This window comes from Ictalurus furcatus, chromosome 13, assembly GCF_023375685.1.
Source record: "Ictalurus furcatus strain D&B chromosome 13, Billie_1.0, whole genome shotgun sequence".
Lineage (NCBI taxonomy): Eukaryota > Metazoa > Chordata > Actinopteri > Siluriformes > Ictaluridae > Ictalurus > Ictalurus furcatus.
Window position 1 is genome coordinate 25,964,702 of NC_071267.1, and position 19,137 is coordinate 25,983,838.

The 19,137-nt window shown below is 41.5% G+C and overlaps 1 protein-coding gene across 2 annotated transcripts in view; it reads right to left on the bottom strand.

The window, feature by feature from the left end:
- Positions 1 to 15,911: 15,911 nt before the first annotated feature.
- thrab (thyroid hormone receptor alpha b) overlaps positions 15,912 to 19,137 on the bottom strand; it is a 159,043-nt gene continuing 155,817 nt past the window's right edge. For both annotated transcript variants that reach the window (XM_053639960.1, XM_053639959.1), the window contains 2 exons: positions 16,847 to 17,105; positions 15,912 to 16,651 (listed from right to left, as the gene is read on the bottom strand). In XM_053639960.1, the coding sequence (XP_053495935.1) occupies positions 16,401 to 16,651; positions 16,847 to 17,105 (510 nt within the window). In that variant the 3' untranslated portion in view covers positions 15,912 to 16,400. The remainder of the gene's footprint in view (positions 16,652 to 16,846; positions 17,106 to 19,137) is intronic.

A 19,137-nucleotide genomic window follows, 5' to 3' on the forward strand; every position in this document is an offset into this window, starting at 1 on the left:
AGTTCTTGTGAAGGACACTTTACTGTGTTTTAAAATGTCATTTGTAAATGTAATATCCGCGGGATACAAATCGCACCCCAATTATAGAACTACACGCATGGATTAACCTGAGAGCTCACAAAACGGACATAATGTCCCAACTGGCACATTTTCTGCTTCCATTGGAAAAAAAACAAAACAAAACAAAACAAAAACACCATCTCACAACATCATCTAACCACTAGATAGGGCTCTAGCTGCGCAGTCCACCAGAGCATGGTGTGGAGAAAAATCTGTGAAGGCCTCCATATTTGAATATGCTTTCACACACATATGAGAAATACCAAGGTTAAAAAAGCAAGTGTCTACACAGCAGCGTGTCAGTCTGCAGGACGCCCGAGGCTCATCTACGACTCTCAGAAATGCTAGTGAAAGAAGAGAACCTCGACAGATTTGAGATTGAGGTCTTTTATGGTTAAATTGACTTCGAAATAAAGTATGTGAAATTGTACTCCTGCTTCTTACACGAGTCGGTGTACAGCTATTATAAGAAACACAACTTGTGTATTATTTATTCCACTCGACACTGACGTGAACACTGACTAATGAGAGTAACATTAAGCAGATTAAAGGCTGAGCTTTAGTGAGTGAGCTGTAGGGGAGGAATGGTCAATCTCTCTCTCTCTCTCTCTCTCTCTCTCTCTCTCTCTCTCTCTCTCTCTCTCTCTCTCTCTCTCTCTCTATTATATAAGGACAGTGAGCCAGAGGACACGAGTGATGTAACAGTCTATATCCTATCTGTCCCTACATAACCCAGTATCCTTGTACTCCTTGTGCCCTTATAGGACTGTTATACAATTCATATGTCCATACTGTGTCCTTATTTTCACTGAAGTAAGCTTTCTGCAATCCTAAGCAATTATTGCCCATGGAATGTTTGTCTAAATCTCACTTAGTGCAGCCTACTATACTACATGTCATATAAGATTCTTTTGCACAGTAATGACATAAAATGTCAGAAGTCATCATTACGACTTTTTCCTTTTTAAGGTCCTCGTGAAATGGCTCGAGAACCATGAAAAAAAAAAAACTTAAGTTAAGAGAGTAAGATAGTGAACTAAATAAATACGAAGACTTAAAAGATTTCTCATCATTGCCTATCTAATAAATTTGCCTAGAGTTGTTGGAGGGGCCAATACTTCTGGAGAATATTACATCAGACAAAGACGAGACAAGTACAGGTTAGGTCATCAAAAAATTGTAACCGGTCTCCTAGAACTGTCATGAAGGTATTTTGATTTATATGCCTTAACGTTATCAAAAACTGTCCGGATAGGATTTCAGCCAGGAGTGCTCGATTTTGCAAAATTTGCGATGCAACTTGCGGAGTTTTCTGATTTTTTTGCAGAAAGCTACTTGAATTGGCGAAATCGCAATTGCACAAAACTTTCGCAGCGATGTTTGTTGGTAAACGAGACCTTTTAGCTGTACGCATGTTCGACGCACGTGAATCGAAGTGGGCTTTGGCTGAACGTGCGTCGTGACGACGTGACGTGATGCGTCTCAGCCCGGATCTGCGGAAAATCTGCAATCGTTTTGATTAGTTAATGCGATCGCAAAATCACGAAATCCTGGAAGGACTATAAAAAGGCACGATTGGTTGATGGTGGACCGCCGCTGCTTCAACTACTGTCTGCCATCTTTACACTCCCCTGCTTTCAGGTCCTTTAATTTCCATATCCTTTTCTGTTCTAGCACAGTATCCACCCGTGTCCTGTCATTGGTTGGTTGCCCTATTGTCTTCACCTGTTTTATGTTTGGTCCTTGATTTGTTCCTTTGTCTTTTCATGCGATTTGTCTCCTTCATTTGGAGCCTTGTTTTCTGTTTCTAGTTATAGTTTCTAGTTGCTCATGTCCCCCCAGATTATCCTGATGGATATCCTTTGTTTAACCCGGCCTTTGATCCACATAATGGACCATCACAGTGTTTCCTGGATTGACCTCAATAAAACAAAAACGGACTTTAGGCATTTCCTCATCCCCTGCCTAAAAATAATTCCTGGCCATGCTACTGTGCGTCTAATTAATGGTGTCCTCTATATTTATCTAAACTGCGTTTCCTCTCTCATCTTCAGCCTACACGGATGACTCCAAAGCTCATTTCTTCTGTACCAGCTCCCCATGAACTCCTTTATACTCATCCGCACGAATCAAAAATCAAAGCACCCCGTAAACCGTTCGATCCTGCATGTCCCTCCATCCAGACGTGGCTTTGTCCATCGTCGTCCTCTCCTCGGGCGTACACGTCCTCCTCTGACCTGCACGAGGGGACATGAGGATTTGTGAACAGAGGTGGGGGCTCTTACATAAGGCTTTTTTTTTTTTTTCTTCCATGTTTGCCATTCTAAATGAGGAACTGTGTGTGTCAGATAGTGACAAGTGCTGTCAGAGGCAATTCATTTTGTTTACCAGTGCGACAGAATGGAAGGGAGAGGAAGAAAGAAAGGCTTTCAACTTAACTCATTCGCTAACATTCATTTACGGTTTGCATGTAGAGAAAAACATCCTGACTGAATCCTTAAATCTCTTAAATAGAAAAAAATATCCCTTCAGTGATGGGTAATGGTATGGAATTGCTCACTGAACGCCAGCTGAAATAACGGTACGTGAAGATGTAACGTTTGCCCGCTCACACCGGTGCGACGTCCATGTACTCATGGACGTCAATCAGAAGTAAATCTACAGATCAGTATTACTCGTCGACAATTCGAACCTTATCTGGTCCGCTTTTGTTGCAGCCCGTCCGCCTCGAGGTTTGAAGCGTGTTCTGAGATGCTTTTCTGCTCACCGTGGTTGTAAAAAGCGCTTATTTGACTTACCATAGCCTTCCTGTCGGCTCCAACCATTCTCGCCGTTCTCCGCAGACGATCCTGTCTCATCAGCAAGGTGTTCACGCCCACGGAACAGACGCTCCATGGATGTTTTTTTGTTTTTCACGCCATTCCCTATAAACGCTAGATCGGCAGATTCTGAACTCCTCAGACCGGCCGATCTGGCACCAACAACCACGCCGAAGTTCAAGTCTATGAGATGATGTTTTTGTTCCCCATTCTGATGTCTAATAACGAATGAACGAATAAGTATAAATGTGATCAATAAGTGTAGATTTACAGCACTAAATCTGACAAAAGTCATCGTTTTTGATTTACTGACGTCTTACTGTATGATTTTTCGGACAAAATCTCTGGCAGAAAAAAAAACAACAAAAAAAAACCAAACCAAAACAAACCCAGCCAGGTCTCAGAATGTAATATGCGAAGCGGTGTGGTGCTTTGTTGGTACTGATATTATGAACTATTCAAAGTACACTGTAAGAAGCACTTTGTAATGAGAAGGCTGTAGTTGTCCCAATGCTGAAGGTCCTCAGTAATGAGGAAGGGAATGAGAATAAGAAAACCACAGAGAAAGAATGAGACAACATAGGGTGTAACAGGAAGGTGAGGGGTCTGGGGGCAGGGCAGGAAAAGCATGCTGCGAACAGGCTGCTGATTGGTTGGCTGGAAAGCTGTTCTGGTGAGGACATGACATTCACTACAACTTTCATCCCCCTTTCCGAAAGAGCACACTCAGTCTGTACGATGATCCTCACATGGACCTGTGACTTTCTTTTCTGGATGAATCTGGATAGTAGGCCTATTATTATGTCACGTTTTAGGAGAAAGAATCAGGGAATGCCTTGTATTAAATCAGATTAGAAAACGAACTCCAGCGTTGCTGTATAATCGGTACAATCCTGCCTCTCTGTTCTACGGAAAGTTCACGATCTCTGTCAGCAGGGGGCACCACTTACACGGTCGCATGACCAATATTAATTATTTAGTACTTCACCTTAATGCAGTTTTTTGCTCTCTAGTGCTGATGTGTATTTTTTTTAGCCACTTTTCCAAAATTGGAGAAAAAATAAATGCATGTTAAGAGAGAATGGATACACGTAAGGATAGTCACTGAGTGCGTTATGAATATTAGAGCTTAGTGTTAAACACTTAAAGGTGCGGTTTATAATGTTTAAAAGTGTTTCTAGACTTGTGTGAAATATATCATTTTAAAGATCCTGTTCTTAAAAAAAAAAAAAAAAATGGATCACCAATATTCTTTTCCCGAAGATTTGCTTTTTCATTTAAATTCTTTTTAAAAAATCTATTTTTCTGGCCCGGAAACTAGTCCCGCCCGCTAGGAGGCATTTTCTTAAAAACAGAAAAAAAATAAGCAATTCACAAGGTGTTTAGGGAGGAGGAATGTTTGGAAAAAAAATTTCACTTGCAATTTCAATTCACCTCAGAGCCAGCAGGGGGCAGTAAACATTACAAACTGCTCCTTTAAATGCTGTTAAAACAGCCAATCCAAACCCCAAAGTCCAGCGAGCGCATGGAGGACAGAGACGCCAATAACAAACAAGGGAGTCCGTGATATAAATTTAGTCACATATTTATTACATAAATATATAGTAAAATAGACCAGCGACAATTACCATAAAAATATCTTCCTTTAAAATCCTGACCATAAAACAAAACAAAACAAGAAAAAAAAAAAACAAAAACAAGAAAAAAACGAACAAACAAACAAAAACAAAACAAAATTGGAAAATCACACATTGACAGTTACAAACACGCTGATTGTCTGGACCTGTTAGAAACAGCCCACCACAAAAAAACCTGACATCACACCACCCACTGGACTCGTATTGGAGGAAGTGTGTGTGCGTGTGTGTTGGGGGGGGAGGGCAGGGGGGGTACACAGGGGCGGGGAAAAGGATGCTGGTAGTAGAGGTGATGGATGTTGGGAGGGAGTGGGTGGTGTGAGAGGAGATCACAGTAAATATTCGGAGGTGTTTTGTGTGTGTGTGTGTGCGTGTGTGTGTGTGTGTGTGTGTGTGCATTTTACCCAGCGCTTGCCTTGCATATAGACGTCCTGTGTGTTGCCTTACTGCATATCTGCTCTTTATGAAAATCGTAAATACTGTTACTGGACTGAGGTGCGCACTGAAGACTGTGACGCACCGCGTTCGTACATTATGGCCGGATCTCTGCACTCGATCGCATTTAGCAACCTTTTTTTTTGTTTGTTTTGCTTTTGTTACCCAGATCTTACTTTGTTTGATGGCTGTGTCCTATTTGTATGCGCCCTTAATCATATCACAGTCCACTTGATTTCTCTAGGATCGGTATCTGAAATGCTTTCATTGGAGAAAAAAGATGTCCAGCTAAATGACCTATGAGCTGACCCCTGACCCGAGCCTGTGACAGGTCAGGACCCCTGAGTGACCGTGAAGTACACGCCTTCATTTCCCAGCCGCCTCAGCGATCACAGTGAAACTTGGGATTGAGGAGTGAACCGAAAAGAAAAAAAAAAAGAAAAAATCAGCAGTACTAGAAGACTCATATTAATTGAAGTAGTAATGGTAGTTACAATGTGTTGTTGTTGTTTTTTTTTTTTCTTTGTAGTTGTTCAATGCTGGTAGTTTGGAAATCCACAAACACACTGGTTGTAAGTGTTTAAAAGTCCCCGAAGAGTTTAAAAAAAAAATTTAAAAATTAAAAAAGACGAGAAGACCTGGATAAAACACGTAGTAATAGAAGAAACCACACCAGAAAAGATTTTTTACAGAATAACACTGCAGTTTTATGTCCTTGAGCGCAAACTTGTGGTGTATATATATATATAAGCCCCAGATTTTTGTGGATTTTAGAGTTCGTAACATTGCAAAAGATCCCCAGAGGGAGAAGTCCGACGGAATCGGGAACGATCCTGGATTTGTATTTTGGGTATATGCACCTCGGAACTGAAATCAACCGATCAATCATTCGGCTTTCAAATCAACAATCCCAAACTGATTTCATTCCACAAACACCGTACTCCGACTCCACGGCCAGGCTTTTGGTTGTCAAACAGAGAAGCATAGACAATCGTGCATCAAGCCCAGAAGCATGAGGAAAGAAGAGGAAAGAAGAGGGATTTCAGCGCCCTCCGAGGCCTTAAGAACGAACCTGAGCGAGTGCGAGTCGGAAGCTTCGGAACCTGACACACGTTGCATAAATGTTTATGGCTAAAGCGTTATTGGATTACTCGACGCTGATTCCCCTGTGGCTACTGGGGAGAAAAAAATAATCTCTTACGTAAACTAGTTTGCTCGTACTTACATCTGGATTCGCATACATTCCTCGCTGTCTAGGAGCATCACTTGATAGAAATGCTAGAATAAAAAAAATTAAAATAAACCTGCATCTGGGTAAATGGCTAATCTGTTGATCTTAATCCTTTGCTGGATGATTTGGTATTTGGCGCATGAATGCTTTCATGTTTCCATCTAAACTTGTAGCTTAACACAGTCCAAGCGGGTCTATGTCGCTGAATATTGTCAAGATGGTCAAATACGTTTCGCAAAAATGTAGCTAGCAAGGTTCTCCTGAATTCGGAACTTTGGTTCTCCGACTCACGTAATGACACAGACGACATCGACACAACTGCACTACAGAGAGAGAGACAGAGAGAGAGAGAGACAGGGAGAGAGAGAGACAGGGAGAGAGAGAGACAGGGAGAGAGAGGGAGACAGAGAGGGAGACAGAGAGAAAGAGACAGACAGAGACAGAGAGACTGAAAGAGACAGAGACAGAGCGAGACAGAGAGAGAGACAGAGAGAGACAGACAGAGAGAGAGAGACAGTGAGAGAGACAGTGAGAGCGACAGTGAGAGACACAGAGAGAGAGAGTGAGAGAGACAGAGAGAGAGAGAGAGAGACAGACAGAGAGAGAGAGACAGTGAGAGAGACAGAGAGACAGTGAGAGCGACAGTGAGAGACAGAGAGAGAAACAATGAGAGAAACAGAGAGAGAGAGAGAGAGAGCATGAGAGAGAGATAGAGAGAGATATAGAGAGAGAGACAGTCAGAGAGAGACAAAGAGAGAGACAGAGAGAGAGAGACAGTGAGAGAGAGAGACAGTGAGAGAGACAGAGAGACAGTGAGAGCGACAGTGAGAGACAGAGAGAGAAACAGTGAGAGAGACAGAGAGAGAGAGAGAGAGAGCATGAGAGAGAGATAGAGAGAGATATAGAGAGAGAGACAGTGAGAGAGACAGTGAGAGAGACAGTGGGAGAGACAGTGGGAGAGACAGAGAGAGAGAGAAACAGAGAGAGAGTTAGTTTGTACAAAATAATGGCAGAAATCCGTCAGCTGAACTTCTCCTTCATTAACACATGGAATTTCTTTTTAAATCCAAGGCGTCAGATGACCTTCCCGATTCATTCTTTCCCATCGTCCCTCTCCTTCGGTACGTTCTACTCATCCTCCATGGCTACATTCATACTTCTATTGCAAAGCTTTGATTTATACAGCGACCTGTGGCCTCGAGAGGGGCTGTGAGGACATGTGAAGAGAAACGACGAGCACACGGAATAGGGAAACACACACACACAAACACACACACATAGAGCACATACACAACAATACACATTCAGGATTGGTTAGTTTGAAAGAAGGCGAGTGAAGAGAAATCTCAATGCAAGGTAAAGCACATACATTTTTACAAACCTCTGGTACGCGCGTGTGCCTAGTGTACTCATTTCTTTCTTTTTAATATATATATATATTTTTTTTCCATTTTATTCACTCTGAGAAAAAAAAGGGTACTAAACTGTACCATTCCTTGTTCCTAGGGTGGTTCTTAGCAGTTATTTTAAAGGAATATATATATATATATATATATATATATATATATATATATATATATATATATATATATCGGATATTGGTATCAAAAAGAAAAAGTGGCATCCTGCCATCTCTAGTAATTACAGTACAGTTACGAACCTTCAATCTTTAAAATAAAAAAACAACAATTTTTTAAAGAGACGGCGTGTATACACTTTAGTACCCGTTTTGTTCTGAGAGTGTAGAACCTTCCCATGAACGACGCCCCATAAAGAAAACCCACACAGATAAAAATAAACAAAACACACACAGCCTCCATTCACAGAGCAAAGGATGATGAGCTGACGAGACAAAATGGCAGTGGCTTTTATTTCCCATCATTTATTTAAAAATGTATAGATTTATCTTGTTATATAGATTTATATATATATATATATATATATATATATATATATATATATATATATATATATATATATATTCGATATACCTGAGAGAATTTATTTATTATTTTTTTTCCCCTGTCACTGATAAACAGATGTGGAGTGAACATCATCCTGCTCTCCTCACACACTCTCATGGATCGGTGTGTTATCATTAGCGTGTTTCACACTCGGGTTACGTTCAGACTGATTCGATTCGCTCCAAATACAACGTAATCAGGTGAGAATTTAGGGTCACGTGACCAGGGTGCGGGATTAAATATATCGAGTTTAACATAAGTGACAGAATATTACAGAGTTGTTTTTTTTTTTTTTTAAACATGATCTCTATTTACCTTTATTTACCAATAAGGCTTTATTTATTTATTTATTTATTTATTTATTTATTTAAAATAATAGTTATTATAACCGACGGGACTCTTGCTTTTCTATCAGTCCCTCCATTCGGTGAAACGCGCTAAGGCGGAAAGCGTCCACGACGGACAAACTGTTTAGCGCTTTATACGTGACGACATTAGACCGCGGATTTCAACACGTTTCCTCGCGCTGAGAAAAGAAGTGAACAATCTGTTTAGTTTAAAAAAACTCGCTCCGAACGGAAGTCTAGAGGCAGCTGGTAAAAACGTTTTTTTTAAAAAGCACACCGTCGTTGTTACGCTCTAAATAGAAAGCTGTTAGAATTAAACACACACGAACGTCTTCCGAAAGAGTTATCTTATAGAGTTTTATACACAGTATGGAAAAAAAAAAAATTAAAAAGAGAATAAAAAAAAAAATGGACCTGAAAATTACAGTGACATTAAATACTGCCATTTAAAATATATTATATTTATATTACATATACATAATAATAAAGAAAAGGGGGAAAAAGTCAAAGAAAACGGACCTCAAAATGATCACTTTTTAACGTTATGTGATTTAAATGATAAGAACAATAATAAAACATTATTTACGCTTTCTTCCACCATCAAGGGCGACTGCATTATTAATGCATAGACACAACTTCCTTCCTTTTAAATTATACCAAATTATACGGATTTTAACATTCATAACAGCTGGTTAACTCAGATTCAACGTCGGCGCCAAAACAGGGGCACAGGGGGCCTGGCCACCTACATCACTGTGTCCCCTCACCTCTGGTAAGCGCCCCACCCCACTCCACCCCACCCCCGAACCCGATTTCAGCCGCAGGGACTCTTATTTCTTGAAATATTAATAATTAACTAGATTTTTTTTAACTAGTGCTGGTCGTTATTATTTACATGAGTGCTTTATGCGTAGCCTTGCTCTTTAGCGTCGTCGGGTGATGACACGATGGTTTTTATAGTGTGCCACGCTTGATATTTGCTTAAACATAGGTTTAGTGACGTGGAATTATTATTATTTTGTGAGGTGGGCGAGGTAGGCCCACCCAGTGACACATCGAGGCCCGCCCACCCAGTGACACGTGCCCTGGCGCCGACCCTGCTCAGACTGCATCAAACGTAAAGAACGTGCAGGTTAAGGTCGAGGTTAAGTGTGGAGTTAGCACACTGCTTTATGAATCATTTCGCATATTATAAGGTTCATTGATGGAATTTAAACCGCTGCCCGTAGACTTTCCATTATAAGTCAGTTTGTAGAACCGTGAGGCAGTTCAGCGGCGTGTCAAGCACACATTCATCCTTTTATCCATTCATCTTCAAGTAGCCTTCGCTCTTTTTCTTGCTTTCTTTTTTTTCTTTAGGTAGTGCATTTACATTTATTCATTTAGCAGTTAAGCGACTTACAAATGAGGAAACACAAGCAAATAGCGATCCACCGAGCCATGAGAGCGTCGATCACACACACACACACACACACACACACACAGTAAGACATTGGCGAGCGCTATCTAAGCTTGGGCTTGTTTTTTTTTCTTTCTTCTTCTCAGAGCTGAGATGGACAGACAGACAGACAGACAGACAGACAGACAGACAGACGGCCGTGTGCGTTCCCAGGCCCAGGCTCATGCAGCTGCAGCAGGAGTGGGGTGTCAGGGAGGGTGAGGGAAGCTCGTTGCATAGACATTCTTGCTACAAAGGTCTACATTTGGCAAAAAGAAAGAAAGAAACCCAGAAGAACCAAAAAAAGAAACCCTTTTCCACTTTTCCACCTCCACACGGAATGCCTGTTTGACATCGATAATGCTTCATTTATTTAATTAATTATTTATTTAAAAATAATAGTTATTATAACTCACGGGACTCTCGCTTTTCTATCAATCCCTCCATTCGATCAAACACACTAAGGCAGAAAGCGTCCACGGCGGCTCTGAGTGAGGGGACGAGGCACGGGGATCGACGAACCAACAGGGGGCACTTGTTCTTTTTTTTTTTTTAATCATCTCAAAAGTTCGACGTGCGCATTCGCGGTGCACACGAGCACACGTCCTGATGCACGAAGCCGTCATAGAGAGCTACGTACTGTGTATGCAGTTATTGATGCATGTTGTTTTTACATGGTGGTGGGGATCGGTCGTCATGATTTGCATGATTTTCCTGGCCTCGTGAACGTCCAGTATATATATATATATATATATATATATATATATATATATATATATATATACAGAGTGTTGCATATGCATGACATATCGTATACTGAAATAATCATTTGAGGTTGTTTTTTTGTTGTTGTTGTTGTTGTTGTTGTATTTACATCCTTGCTTATGGTCAGAATAAAAACTTAACATAAAAACAAACAAGGTAAAAAAAAAAGGACAAAAAATGAACAATTGCACCTTGCAGGCGGATTATAGACAATAGATTCTCAGTTTGTTGTTGTGTAACATATATATATATATATTTATTTATTTTTTTTTTTCTCAACAGTAAAGTCCACTCTGCTGGTGACCTGAAGTGAGGTTCTGGTTTACCGGGCTCGCTTAGAAACCCAGTCCTGTCAGCTACATTCAAGTCCATGAGACGCTCTCCGATGTCTCACACACACACACACACACACACACACACACACACAAGCACGCGTACACACCGATCGCAGTCAGTCGCAGTTATTTGCATTGCATGATCACTCCCTAGCTAAGCTCCAGCCCCATCCTCGACTAACCCGTGCGTGTGCGTGTGTGTGTGTGCGTGTGTGTGTGAGATAACGACTGACGTTTCTGCGCTTTTACCTCGTCGTACGTCTCCGTACATACACACTTGCTCGCACTCGTACACAGTGCCTCGCCGATAAAGCGCTCCTCCCAAGTTCGTTTGAGTCTCGTGTTGTGTGAGGTATGAGTAGATTGTGTTTCAGGGCTTTTTTTTTTTTTTTTTTTTATATATATATAGATATTTTCAGTCACTTTTGCATTATTTTTCCTGTTTTTTTTTTTTTTTTTTTTTTTTTTACGTTTCAGAGTCTTCGTTCATTAAAAAAAAAAAAAAAAAAAAAAAAACGTTAAAAAAATTCCTATTGTCATATCTTTTTTGTTGTTGTTGGTGGTGTAAATTCATCATCTGGATAAAAGGACGGACATGAGGACAGATATACAGACAAACAGAGCGCGTTGGCGTATGGGTACAAACTATTCGTGAGGTGAAAAAGGAGGTGAAATTCTTGTCTTGAGTTGTTTTTTTTTTCTTGCTTTTTTTTGTCGTTTTTTTACATACACTGCACGCATGGTCAAAAAAGTGACTACGGCTGTTTTTTTTTTCTTTCTTACATAGCAGTTAAGCACCATAAAACTGACGAACGAACGAACCAACGAACAAACGAACAAACAAACAAACAAACAAAAAAAAAACCCATCAAGATTAAGGAAAAAAAAAAACAACAAAAAAAAACAACAGAAATAGCTCCAATTTTTTAAAACATTGTTCTGGAGTCCTGAAAGTCGTTTCTTTCTTTTTTCTTTTTTCTTTTTTTTTTAAGCTTCGTTTTCTTTTCTTTGTTAGAATTTCTCCATATTTATTTATTCTTGTCTCTGAACTAAAATTAGACTCGAAAGGTAGAGCAGCTTCATCACCCCCTGCTGTTATGCACACAAACCCAAAATCGTCATCATCGTCGTGGTGATTCCTTGACACGTGATTTGGTTTCTCTTGCTTTTGAGGCGGGGCTACAGGATTCCTCGATGAAAGTGGGCAGGGCAACACGGACCAGTGTATATATCCGAGAAGAAGGACAAGCCTCCGTTCTGGTTTGCGTTTAGAGCTCGGCGAACTTTGACCCTCTTTGAGAGCATATGCTCTCGGTGGTGGTGGGGTGTAGGCGTGGCCAAGGCTCAACCTTGTCTCATAAGGGCGGGGCTTATCCAGTGGCAGAGGACGTAGGGGCGATGAGTCACACAAAGTATGAGCATTTGATTTGTTTAGTTTTTTTGGAGTAGAAGCATGGTGGTGGTAGTTGTAATACTGATTCTGAGAGGTAGGAAGGGATTGGCTATTTCCGAAGTTTAAAATCAAGTAACGTTGTGGTTTTAGGACTGATGCTAAGACGAATCAAGATCATGCCCACTTTCATCTATTTCAATTTTTATTTTCGTTCACAAAATATTCCAAGCACAACGTTTTGTTCTTGTTGTTGTTGTTGTTGTTGTTGTTGTTGTTTTTAGACTGAGCCTTTTCTTTTTTTTGGCCAGCCTTCTGTCGGATCTTCATTTTCTCCCATCAAATCCACGTTCGCTGCTTGATTTTTAGAGCGACAACACTTGCTGTTTCCTTTCTTTTTTTAAAAAAAAAAAAAGAAAAAAAAAGAAAAGAAAAATAATAATCAAATTCCTCTCGCTTTCAATTTTCCGCTCACCTCGGCGTCCATTTTTAATGGAATGGAAACGGGGACGTTCCGAATTTCCGATGTGTCGATTGGCCCCACTTATTTATTTATTTTATTTATTTATTTAAAAAAAAAAAAAAGAAAAGAAAAGAAAAATAAGGTACAAAAAAAAAAAAAAAAAAAAACCAAACAGGGAAACTGTCCTTTGTTGTCCTCTCGGCCTCTCAGTGAGAAAAAAGATGATAAGTGAGGAAGAGGAAGAGGATGAGGACGAGGATGAGGATGAGGAATGGTCGGCCCTCCTGTCTACAGTGGTATTCCGACAAGAGCGAGAGCTGAGTCAGTGTGTTCGTTTTCGATTTAGTTCCTGCTCATGAATACGTCAGTGTGTTCAAGAATGTGTCTATGTGTGTGTGTGTGTGTGTGTGTGTGTGTGTGTGTGAGAGGAGGAGGCTGTGAGGTAGCTGCTCTCTGTTCAGAGGTGAGGTAGAGCCTGTCAGCACAGAGGCAGTTGTGGAGCCACAGCCAGAGGTGTGCCCGAACTGAGGTACAAAAAAATAATAATAATTAAACAACAATACCATAAAACAGCCAATCCATCATGTCGATAGCCTGCCTGCTCTGTCTACACTCATCACTGTGTGTGTGTGTGTGTGTGTGTGTGTGTCGCACCCAGAGCAACGTCTGTGCCCGGGATGGGGGTAAAGTGGAGACGGTTTTAGAGCAACAGCACTGCAGTGCATACAGTAATGAGGCTTTACAGGTTTCTGAGGTGTGTGTGTGTGTGTGTGTGTGTGTGTGTGTGTGTGTGTGTGTGCTCGGTCTGGGAGGAACTTAATACTATTCAGTGCTTTTTCATTAGCCCGGTTAGCATACGAGCCTGGTTTTCTTACCTTAGCCGTATTCAGAGTTCAAATGCGATTCATTATAGTTCACACCGTAACCACGTGCTTGCGATATTCAAATCGGTTGCTATAGTAACGAGGCAAGCACGACGAGGTTCTACTGAAAGTTAGCTTTGCCCGTTAGCTAGCAACGTGGCTCTTTGTTGTTTGGTGTTTTACTCTACAACGCATTAGGCGCAGGACGTACTCGACGTGAAGACGCCGGACGGGATTTTATTTCCGTTTGGTTTATCCGACGCGCAGATTTCACGGCGTGACGTTTCGCGACAGCGCGCGTAAGTGCCAGAAAACGAAAGCTGTCGGACCGGGAAAACCCGTCAGATGTCTCTGTCGTGCAAAGCAGCGAGTGAGCCGGCTAGCGAAGCGTCTAGCGACGTACGATTTCCTCACACACGCAACGTCACACGTCAATCGCATGCTCAGCGACGCCCGCGCGCGTCGAATCGGGAATGAAACCCGGTCGTTTTCGAGGAGGGAAAAAAAAAGAAAAAAACATCTGGAAATCCGTTTGCAGGTTTCAGAAGGATATAACGTTTGTAAACATTTCATCTCACGGCGCAAAAAAAAAAAAAAAAAAAAAACAATGACAGGAAGTGAAGATATCTTATGAACAGTCAGGTGCGTGTATCATTTATTACCTATTAAACCAAACAAAACAAGTTCAATAATCATATATTTAGGTTTATCTTCTAATTATGAAATACCAGCTACGTCTGACCGTATTCGAGATATTTTCACTTTCTATAATCCTTTGTTTGCGTGGCGCGAAAGGTCTTTCAGCCTCGCTAAGCTTTGTAACGTTTAGATATCTTTTATTAGAGAATAAGGAGCGATGAACTGAGATGTCTCCTGCGTGCGTACTGCATGCGAAAGGCTTGAACGACACGTTTATGCGAAAGCGAGTCGAGTGAAAAGCCATCATATATTTCAATTATAATACTCTAAAGAATTGCCACTTTCTACATCTGTTTAGTGCTCCAAATACATATCTATATCTGGTTTACTTTAAACCTAAAGTGGGTGTGGCCTAAACGATGACTAGGCCCCAGAAACACTGTTAAAACCCAAGAGGTAGAAATGTGTCAGCCCGGTGTGTGAATTCTGACTCGGACAGTTCCTCAACATCACTCCAGCTCATATTTAGTCTCAACTAGTGAATTGCGACCAGGCAGTTACTAAGGATGAATGAATGAACGCTGTATGTTGGTAAATCTTCTGCACTCATATAGCACTTTAGCGGTTCTGCAAAGGCGCAAGGTGCTAGCTTGCCACAGCTAGCCATGAACTTGGGGTTCAGGGTCTCGCCCAAGGACACGGTATGTGAGTCACGTGGGCCGGGAATCGAACCACCAACCCTACGATTGGTCGACGACCCGCTCTACCACCTGATCCACATCCGCCCACATTAATGTTAATGTCCATGCTAATTATTATGTTCTTTGTTTATTCCACAATTTATTTGTTTACCTGACCGCTTGCTGACACGGAACAGTGCGCCCCCCCCCTTCTCGTATCTCTCCGGAACGTGTTCGTGTTTGTCCGTAGTCGATTCTAGACACCTCGAAATATGTGATGAGGGTTATGAATATCTCGTGAAGGCCGTCAAAAACCCGTCCACTCGATACGCTCTGCCGTGGAGCGTCGGCGCTACAAACCCAGGCCACGACCAGGCAGAACCACAAACTCGAACACAGCAGTCGCGAGTCTGCGTCCAGGTGAACGAGTGAAGGGGTCGACGTCCAGGTGAACGAGCGTGCATACGTTTCAAACGTCCGGAATCCGTTCCGAGTAGCTACTGATTAAAATACAGCACCTGCTTTGGTTCTAAAACGTTCCTCCCAGCCAGAACACGGGCTCGCGCTCGCTACGATCAGTGAAATGAGGTCTGTTCGAGTCGTCCTATGACACTACTACTACTGCTGATCTACTCCTTGTGTGTATGAGAGGAAAAAAAGAGAACGAGAGAGACACCGGTGGTCATTACTAGTGGTACCAGGATGATTTTAGACTACCGAAACGGCCTGACCACTGGCTAACACAAATCTAGCGCTGGTTTAGCGCCTTGGTTTTGTACACGCCCTGTGCAACAGAGCTGCTCTGAGTAGCTGGTGTGAGAGTAGTGTGTGTGTGTGTGTGTGTGTGTGTGTGTGTTAAAGTGTTCTGATTTGAGGTTAGATGTGTAAGTGTGTGTGTGTCTGTGTATTTGTGTCCATAGCTGCTAATTTCAGTTTCAGGTAGCTCAGTCTAAGACGTAGCGCAGAGACAGAAGGGCCACCTGTAAATCGGCTGGCGGAGAAAATCTAAAGGGGGAGGGGTTAAACACTCCGTAAAAAGCAAATGTAGAATAAATAGCCGCTTCTGCAACACATCGAAGGAGAACACGAGCCCCGGAGAAGGTCTTGGCGCCGCCTCTGCCTCTGCCATCATGCTGCTGGTGCATTTGATGCGTAGGATAGGAAGGCGGACGAGGACGAGGTGGGATCGGGATCGGGACCGTGTCGACGTGTTTAAAAGGACGGAGATGGTCGGTTGTGTGTACGTTTTTGTTTTTTTTTTCCGTTTTTTTTTTTTTTTTTTTAGTAAAAAAAAAAAAACAAAAAAAAGAAAAGTTGCCGTTCCTTTCTAGCGCTCACACTTCCTGGTCCTCGAAGACCTCGAGGAAGAGCGGAGGAAACAGCTCGGTGGGACACTCCACCTTCATGTGCAGGAAGCGGCTGGCGTGGCACGCGCCGATCATGCGCAGGTCCGTCACCTTCATCAGCAGCTTGGGCCAGAAGTGGGGAATGTTGTGCTTGCGATAGTTGATGTAGTGCTCGAACGCCAGCAGGTACGTCTCCTGGCACTTCTCGATCTTCTCCATGCACGTCAAACCTGAGCGGTCTGGAAAGGAACGAGATGGGGATAAAAACTTAATGAACACTTTCCCTTTACACCAAGACCTGGATCTCACCTGGATGCTGTAGATTTGTCCATTCCATATTCCATACAATTCAACCTTTACAGCCCTACCTGAGTGATTTCCTCATGTCATGTGCACAAAGCTAAACGGTCAGCTCGGAGACATCGGTGTCGTACCTGAGCTCATGAGCAGCACGGCCTGCAGCAGCGCCACCTCCGTGTCGTCCAGGTTGAACTGCGCGAGGCTCTTGCCCAGGTCAAAGATGGCGTCGGAGACTACGCCCAGGCCGCCGTTCTTCAGCTGCTCCCTCTTCACGGCCATCTCTCCGCTCAGCGTCAGAGTCTCGCTCTCCGGGTCGTACCTCACCGCCGCCCGCAGAGACATGATCTCCATACAGCAGCCCTTCAGCAGGATGATCTGATCCTCACAAGGCAGCTACACACACACACACACACACACAAAATGGTTTCAGTTATGTCTCAGTGAAAATCTTATGCTTTAGGTCATATTTATTCAGATATATAGAAAACCTTTATTACATTTGCCGTTATTTCAGCGGTGTCGGCATTGCCTTTTATGGAGTTCTATGGGCGTCGCCACATGCAAATCAGCTGTCCCGTACAAGCCAAACACCTGCTAATTTCGGGGTGATTGGAATTCATCGACATGCACACGAGTATGCACAGACAGAGGTCTTTCTGAACCCTTCGTAAATCTGCCAGAAGGTTTCAGTTCGGTTTTCCCCCAAACAGATTTGAAGTAATACAGACAAAGCTCCAATAGCTACTAGTAATACATACTATGTACGTATAGTGTGACGTAAACCAAACAGGATATATATATATATATATAGTAGAAATCGGGTTCAGTTGGTATGAAAGATGAGATGTGGAATATCTCGGAGACAGTAAGGGTCGAGACACTGAGCAGAGAGACAGCGGCCGGTTTGTTCTTCCCTGACCGCAGCTTGTTCAGGAGTGTGTACATTCAGCGTACAGACAATAACAATGTCCTTACCATATGTGGGCTGTGTAGTCTACAGGGCAAGAATGTACACACTCGCTGTTTAAGGTGCACGGCTTGCAGGCTAAATATGGACAGTACGCCTCATAGCAACGACTAATGGAGTGCTGTGGAGAAACACACGCTTATCCTTTATCCTCGTAAAGTTCACTAGGCTTTCACACATGCACATCTTCAATTTTATTTGTATAGCGCTTTTAGCAGTGGACGTTGTCTCAAAGCAGCTTTACAGAAATATATAAACAGAGGATAGACATTTTAAGGGTGTGAATTTATCCCTATTGAGCGAGATGGTGGAGACGGTGGTGAGGAAAAACCCCCTAAGTAAGTAAGTAAATAATTAACTAACTACATACCTAACTAACTATCTAACTAACTAAGTAACTAAGTAACTAGTCTGATATTTTATATTGTTTTGGCTAGGTTTGAAGGAGGTACAATTTGTTTAGTGGATTAGTGTTTCCTTGGTAATTTATTTTAGTATTTTTATGAACTTTTTTGTATTTTAGTAACTAACTAACAAACTACCTAACTAACTACCCAACTAAGTAAGTAGCCAAATAACTAGCCAACTAAATAACTAACCAACTAACTAACTAACTAACTACCCAACTAAGTAAGTAACTGACTAACGAACTAACTACCCAACTAAGTAAGTAACCGACTAACGAACTAACTACCTAAGTAGATAACTACCTACCTACCTACCTACCTACCTAAATGACTATGTAACCAACTAACTAAGTAACTAACTAAGTAACCAACTAACTAACTAACCAACTAACAAACAAAATAACTAGCTAAATGACTAAGTAATTAACCAACTACCTAAGTAACTAACTAACCAACTAACTAATGAGATAAGTAAGTAGCTAACTAACTAACTAACTAACTACCTAAATGACTAAGTAAGTAACCAACTAACTAGGTAACTACCAAAGTAAGAAACCAACTAACTAAGTAACTAGTCTGATATTTTATATTGTTTTGGCTAGGTTTGAAGGAGGTACAATTTGTTTAGTGGATTAGTGTTTCCTTGGTAATTTATTTTAGTATTTTTATCAACTTTTTTGTATTTTTTAACTAACTAACAAACTACCCAATGAACTACCAAACTAAGTAAGTAACAAACTAACTAGCTAATTAACTAAATAACTAATTACCCAACTAAGTAACCGACTAACGAACTAACTACCTAAGTAGATAACTGACTACCTAAATGGCTATGTAACCAACTAACTAAGTAACTAAGTAACCAATTAACTAACTAACCAACTAACGAACAAAATAACCAGCTACCCAACTAAGAAAGTAACCAACTAACGAACTAAATACCTAAGTAGCAAACTAACTAACTACCTAAATGACTAAGTAACCAACTAACTAAGTAACTAAGTAAGTAACCAACTAACTAAGTAACTATCTAAGTAAGTAACCAACTAAC